Source organism: Musca vetustissima, unplaced genomic scaffold (assembly GCF_032173495.1).
Source record: "Musca vetustissima isolate MV318-11 ecotype Yass unplaced genomic scaffold, APGP_CSIRO_Mvet_v1 utg3148, whole genome shotgun sequence".
In the NCBI taxonomy this organism is placed as follows: Eukaryota; Metazoa; Arthropoda; class Insecta; order Diptera; family Muscidae; genus Musca; species Musca vetustissima.
In genome coordinates this window covers 24,195-31,991 of record NW_026880738.1, presented here as the reverse complement: position 1 = coordinate 31,991, position 7,797 = coordinate 24,195, and the positions used below count along the sequence as shown (strand labels likewise).

The window sequence follows — 7,797 nt, the reverse complement described above, 5'->3', positions numbered from 1 at the left end:
TTGCTCTAATGGATAAAAACCTTGGCAAAATTGTTCATTGTCGGTTGGTATAAAATCTACTTTATAACTTGTAGTCACTAAGTTTCTTCTTTCGGCACTAAGATCTTAGTTCATATTGCTGACCATATATTTTTTGCTAGTCAATAAGGGCCCGGCCCTTATTTATGATATTTAACTTGAAGAATGAGTCCTATTTTCGTAAAATTTATTTATTTTATATCGGATTTCCTCCATTTAGCACTTGATCGTATTTCTTATTATTGATTGGTTTTACTTTCGTTGTCCTACCGGGACTTTAAGTCCGAGGGTTTATACGTCGCAAGACCTGTTAATAAGGTCGTCTGTGAAGATCAGCAGCTTCTAAAGTTAGTTGCCATAATCAATTTTTAGGAACTGACTTCGCATTATTAACTTTGAGAAATAACATTGGCTTTTCATTTTCTTATATTTACTAATAAGTTACTTACTTGCCACGTTATTAATGGGAGCTATATTTTTTACCATTTTGGTCATTCTTGGGCCAACAAATGAGTAAATTGCATGTTATGGAAATATGACCAAAATTAATTATTTTCTTAATAGTCGTTGGTAGGAATATAATTAATTTAATGCTCCGACATAGATAACCGCTTGTGGTAGGTACAATAGTCTTAATCCGGAATAATCAAGCAATGATCATCTAAATCAAATAACAATCAACATTCTATAAACACAATTGCTTTAAGACCTGTTTGTTATTGATAAATTTCTCCCCAAAATATTAGGCCTATCTCAATTTAATGTGCCTTACAATAGAGGTCAATCATTGCAATTTACACGTGCCGTGTTTCAAAACAAAGACCTGTTACAACAAAAATTCGTATAAAAGCGCAGGTGTGCATTTGTTATCTATACATTCGACTTGCAGTAATTCAATTAACATCACATTGAGGAGGATTTTGATTATCAGCTGTTAAAGGAAAGTACACCCAATTCCAAAATGAATTTAACTTGGATTCTGGGACTATTTGCAATAATTGTTGCTGTTGGAGCTTATCCCTTGGAAGATGCCGAAAGAGAAACACCAGGAGACTATGCTGAAAGACGTGTAAATCTTTTAGATGTTGCCGATGTTGGTGGAAACCACGAAAATGCTGCTGACCGCAAAGTTCGTCACGGCTGGGGTGGATGGGGCGGTGGTTATGGCGGCTGGGGAGGTTATGGCGGTTGGGGAGGTTATGGCGGTTGGGGTGGTGGTTATGGCGGCTGGGGTGGTGGTTGGGGTGGCGGTTACGGTGGTTGGGGACGAGGATGGGGTCACCGTGGCTGGGGTTGGGGTGGCTAATGATTGATATGATAAATTTAAATCCATATCCATATAAATATGAAAATAAAATGGTGTTGTGTTTATAAAAGTAAATAGCTTGCATTGTAAAAGCTATTTAATGTGGTGTTCTATATATTTCAATTTTGTGTAAAATCGATCTGAATAATAAAAAACATTTTCTCAATTATGTGTGTTTAAATTTTTACTGGAGGCTATTTGTTTACGCATGTGCCCAATAAACGAGACTGAACTAAGCAATCGCAATTCTTGCAAAGAAAATTTAATCAGTTAAGTTATTCGATTACCATCAGCTGAAATTTAATAATTTGGTTATCAAAAATTTTTGGAGATTTCTAGCAGAGTAATAGACATCACATTGCGAAATCAATCAACTAAACCCTATTATTTATGTTCTGGTCAAACTTTTCAAATTTTGTAAAGGAAAAAAGAAAAGAAAAAAGGAAAAAAATTCCATTAATTGGAGATTCTGGAACACAAAGTCTTATTCAAATTGCATTATAGATTTTTCCTTGGGAGAACAATTCTCTCTCAAAGGACTTTGAATAATTTTTACTGGAATGATATGACAAAAATGTGCCTCATCGAAATATTGCTTTTAGGCCCCATGTTTCTTTGGGCTAAATTCGTTTCAGACAATTTGGAGTCGATTTACAAATATCCGCCCGTCTGTCTGGCTGATGGTACGAACGATAACTCTCGAAGGGAGTAAACGATTTCAACCAAACTTTACACGTCGTATTATTCCTCCCAAATTTAATTTAACTTCGAAGATGGGGGATACAGTCCACTTCTTCTGGTACCTCTCCACAAAATGGGAACAGATAAATTTTGAGATCAAAGTCTGGTACTTCACCCACAGAGGGTCAATATTCTATAAAGTTGTAAGTTTGATTCGAAGCGAATTGAATAACCGATTTGATCAACATTAGATCCGAGACCTAAAACATATACCTTATATCAAACAAATAATAAAACCTATGTGTAATACCGAAGACCCCTGCTAACCATACGGTGAGGGTTTATATCCGTCGTCAACACCGACTGACACTTTTTCGATTTTAAAATGTTTCTGATTCAGTTCCAGATTTTATAAAGAAATCCGAACAAAATTAGAAAAAATTCGTTTGAATTCGACTTTTATTCATATTAATATTTTGACATTACGGCATCAACATTTTGGTACGGTGCATAGGCTGAACATCATAGTTGAGATACGTGTGATCGCCCGTTTGACAATTATAAATTGTTGTCAAAATCGGAATTTTTGTTGTTTGAAGTCGCATTTATTATCACATTTAGCAGACCATTAAAAATCTTCGAAATGTTGACGTAACAAACTTGACTATAACTGTTATTTAACACCATTCATATCAAATTTAATTACCTTTTTATGCCTATTTTATGTGAAAGCATAAGTCATTAAAACAGGTACATATCGGTTATAACGACGGTATCCAAAAGTTTGGAGAAATGTTCTGTTTTTATACCCTTCACCATAGAATGGAGGGTATATTAATTTTTTCCCTTTGTAACTCATTATAATCATTTCCGACCCTGTAAAGTATATATATATATATATGATCAGCGTAAAATTCTATGACGATCTAAGCATGTCCATCTGTCTGTTATAATCACTCTAGCGTCTAAAAGAATTGAGATTGATCGTTAAATGCGCTATATCGGTAAACGTTTAGGCATAGCTCCCATATAAGGGTACCCCCCAATTTTCGGTATTTTGGGGTTCTACAGCGGTTCTACCAAAGGATAGGGCAGAGGTTGGAACCAATCTTCCCTTCGGACTTGATCTAGACTGATAGGTTGTGCAAAGTTTGGTTCAAAACGGACATTCCATTCGCCTGATATTGTTTTTATAAATATTGAACAATTTGAACCTTTGTGGGAAAGGTGTAAAGAAACATGGGGTCTAGAACCAATACAGTCGAATTCGGTTAAGCGAAAAAGCCTAATGTTTTTCTCTTAAGCAGGATTTTCAATTAAAAGAACTTCGGATAAGCGAAACTCGTTGCGTTTTAACGAAGTTTTCAATCAATATCTGAAAAAATGAAATTTATAAAAATGAATTGAGTAAGAACTTCTTTTTTTCGTGGATATTTTCTTGGATGGTGGGAAATATGTGCAACATAATTTTAGGGTTGCAGATAAAAATTGTAATGAATTTCGCCGCCCTTACAAAAATGATATTTTTGTCTTAAGGGAACCCCCCCCCCCCCATTCACGATTTTAATTTTTCAAGATTTTCAATGGGCTGGTAAATCAATACCAATGCTTGTGAAGGTTTGTAACTTTGCACATATATATTTGAAGATTTGAAGAGGAAGAAAAATAATTTACAAAATAACATGATAACTCCTCACTGGAACATCGGAATCCGAAAATTCCAACGGTGTAAGAAAGAGTACATGTCTGGCTCTCGTATGAACTAGGATTATTGACTTCGCTCTAAAATTAACAAAATGGCGGACCTTTGAAAAAATATTTTTGGAAAATCGCAGATTTTTTACCAAAAACCAAGTTAAAATATAAGGAAGATCTTAACCGATTGGCTTTATCCTAGTTCATACGACAGCTATACATTCACAAAGAAACGTGCAAAAATTTGAAATCGATTGGGTTATTAGTTTTTGAGTTGTCGTGCCCGCCATTCGCAAAAAAATGTTAAGAGAAAAACGCGTTTAAAGTTTAAGAAGCCCTTCAGCCGTCTCTTTATGCTGACACAATAAATCGGCTATATCTTCAAGAGTTCTTGAGATTTTTACTTGAAATTTTGTAGGGACATTCTTGAATTAGTGTAGATTGGAATTAAGTCAACAAAAATTTTGACCCCGAGAATGGGGGGTCCCCTTAAGCGGTGCTGGTTTCATATAAATTTGTGTGTTTTTCAACAAAAAGTCTTTCTCTTGTACAGATTTTCAATTAACCGGGTTTTCTTTTAAGCGAAGTAAAGTGTTTGAAAATTCACCAAAAATACTAGTTTTAATTTTCTAGTTTCAATTAACAGATTTTGTTCGATTAACCGGCGTTTTCATTTCAAGTAGCAGTCAGTATAAATATGGTGGAGGGTATCCAAAGTTCGGCCCGGCCGAACTTAACGCTTTTTCACTTGCTTTTTGATGACGTTTATAACGACATATCGCTTATAGGGACCAATTTCAACGGTACCTTGTCCGTCGTTATAAGCGATTTCGAATGTAGTCACAGTAATAAACTTCGTATCGAGATTCAATAATATAATACATCAGAAATGTACCCTTGCTATCGAGGACACACATTCAAGCCAACACATAACTTATGTTATTTTACCAGTCCATTAAAAATCGCATATGTATCCATACTGACGTAACAAAATGGCTAATAAAATTGTTGACAGACTTCTCACCAACATTTATTACAGTTTTATGACTATTTTATATGGCAAAATAGATCATAAAACAAGGGGCTCGTTACCGTTCGTATCAGTCTCCAAATAGTATTTGCTTCAATTGTTATGAACACTAGAAGTGTTAAATATATCATATCATCTTCATGCATTCATTCAGTGTATCTCAATTAATCCTAAATTGTTGTAGAATCACATTAAATGCGAAATAAATTTGTCTAAACGCTACACGCCCACCGTATTTAAAAATAACTATTCTGTATTAGAATTCAAACATCAGTAAGCAAATCATTATATTTCGGATGGGGTCGACCATGCCAAACCCTACACAACCACCACTGGATTAAACACTGAATTTTACAATTGTCCCATATTAAATAAACTTAATATGCCCCTAGCTTCTAAAAATGCTTTGTTCTTAGTAAAGTCCTTCAGTCTTTCATTCACAACTCATAGGTGTGGTTTCGTGAATAGTGCCATTACCCAAGGATTGGGTTAGAAGGTTTGCCAAAGCTGGTCAGTGACAAATTAAATGTTCCAACGTTTCGCTGTCTTATGTAAATGTACCTACAGGCTGAGATGTCATGTACGAATATTATTATTCTAGTATTTTTCTTTATTGTTAATCATTAAGATTTGCTTTGTCTTATCCTCATTTGGGTTTCCCCATAGCTTTTTTCCAGTCCCCTCCTTATTCCAATGACATTGATTCTAGATGCACTGCTCTAAACTGATAACAAGTACAAGTAATAATGTTGATAAAAAAGAAAACTGTGGGTTCCCTACAATCATTTAATATCATCACAACATAGTTATAGTTATAGTTATGCATACAAATATTAAAAAAAGTTATTTTTAGATATTTGACAAAATTCACCGAGTTCCTAAAAATTTCCCATGCTGAATCATCTTAATTATTTTGTTTGTATTTTACCCTAATATCTGTCTGGAATTGATATGAATATGAAATGACCAATGCAGATAGCCACTTCCAGACTTTGTTTGTGTTTTTATTTTGTAATAAAATGTTTATCTGGCTCGGTGCCGTTTAATTCTTGTGGGCAAGAAAACAATTTAGTTGTACGAAGTATGAATTTGAATTAAGTGGGGGAGTTTTTGCGCTTGGGTTATATTCAGTGTTTTTATTTTATTTGCGTGGTTAGATCACAGAGTGATTTAACTGGGCTTATCGGAGAGTAAATCGAATGCCATTCATAAGTTCTGTTTCTTTTTTGTTAACCCAAGATTATATAAATAACTGACATCCTGTTAATTCAATTCAGTTTCAGAAAGGAATTCAGAGTGAAATACGTTGATCGGAAATATACTGAGGCAACTAAACGAAATGCGGATTTTATTTTTTGGTTTACTTTTTACCCTATTCGCGGGTATAATAACGGCTGTTGAAGATACTTCGGATAATCATGATGTGTCAGAGGAAATTATGATGACTACTATGACACCAATAGTAGATTCATTTGAGTCGATGATGATAGAGGATATCACAGATGTTCCATTGGAAATTATGATGAAGGATAACGCAGATCCTGCAGATACTCCATTGGAGGTGATGATTATGGAAGATACAAAATCTACTGATTTTATGGATATCGCGGATATTGGGGATACCCATTCCAATGATGGTGCACGGAAGGCTCGTGGTGGTTATGGTGGTGGCTATGGAGGCGGATATGGCGGAGGCTTTGGTGGTGGTTATGGTGCCGGCTTTGGATTCCACGCAGGCGTAGGTTATGGCGGAGGTTATAGAGGTTGGAATAACAGAGGATATGGTGGCGGTTGGAGAAACAGAGGATGGGGAGGTGGTTATGGTAGACGTGGATATGGTTATGGAGGATATGGTCGTGGTCATTATCATCATGATCACTGGTATTAATATTAAATATATTTTAAATATATTTTATATGATAATGAAATGTGTGTTTGTATGACTCAATTTTGGGAAAAAATAATTATGAAAGGATGTAATTTAATATTTAAGTTTTGAATAATTGAATATATGTCAAATGAAAAACAAAGAATAACTATTTATAATAATCATGAAGAAATGCTTTTAGTCAACTGTTGCTTTTGAGGAATTTGTTCCTTGATTATTAATAAGTAAAAAAGTCAAAAAGTTCGGTCGTGAACCTGTATACCTACCATCACGTCGATTTTAAAATTAAATTTATTATTTTGGATAAAAAATCTCTGGCGTTATCGGGGTTAAATATAATACTTGGATCATGTACAATTGGAAATACTCCACTGGGTGAAATTCACGAAGTAACAAATTTGAGGGTCAATAACAGAAAGTGTAACATAATTTCGTTAATCAATTTGTAACACAAATTCATGAAACCTGTTCCTCTGTTCTTAACAACAAAGTATTAATTTTGTTCCAGTCTGGTTGTAAACTGCTTAACAAAATTATGAAATACTTTATCTATAGCATACATTCAGGCGTCATATAATATAACAGTTAATGCATAATGGGCATTAGCAATATTGAAGAAATAATTATAACAGTAAAGTACAGCTGTAAATAAAGTCTGCGTTATGCCCCACCATTCTCGGTTTCAAAAAGTTGAGTTTTGTATATTTATTTAATTGGAACCTACACTAATTAAGGAATGTTACATCAAAATTTCAAGTAAAAATCTCAAAAACTCTTGAAGATATAGAAAAAATTATTTAAGGGAACCTCCCCCATTCTCGATTTAAAATTTCGTCGAGTTGCAAAAGGCTGGCAAATTGATTGACATTATATTGAAGACTTGTAACTTTCTATATGTGTATTTGAAAATTTACAGGATAAGAAAATTATTTGGCATAATTTTGTTGTTGTTGTTGTTGTGGCAGCCCTATTGCTTTGACACAATGGGCTGAGGTGACAGACGTTGGCCGAGTAAGACTCGGGTCGTTTCGGGTCGTAGACCCCTCTGTCGTGGAAACGACAGAGGGGTCTTTTGTTGTTGTTGATTTTGTTTACAATTAAAGAAAAGTCCTTCTTTTCGACGGCGGGCATGATTTCCGACCACTGCAGTATGGGCTATGACTTTCAAATTTCGTGCGG

General features: G+C 34.7%; 2 protein-coding genes across 2 annotated transcripts; both read left to right on the top strand.

Moving 5' to 3' along the window:
* The first annotated feature begins 979 nt into the window (after positions 1 to 979).
* Positions 980 to 1,324, top strand: LOC133326560 (uncharacterized). The gene has a single exon (XM_061535188.1). It carries the CDS (start codon positions 980 to 982, stop codon positions 1,322 to 1,324), a length of 345 nt encoding a protein of 114 aa, XP_061391172.1.
* A 4,856-nt stretch (positions 1,325 to 6,180) lies between these two features.
* On the top strand, positions 6,181 to 6,618 carry LOC133326559 (uncharacterized). The gene has a single exon (XM_061535187.1). The coding sequence runs from the start codon at positions 6,181 to 6,183 to the stop codon at positions 6,616 to 6,618; it is 438 nt and encodes a 145-aa protein (XP_061391171.1).
* Positions 6,619 to 7,797: the final 1,179 nt, after the last annotated feature.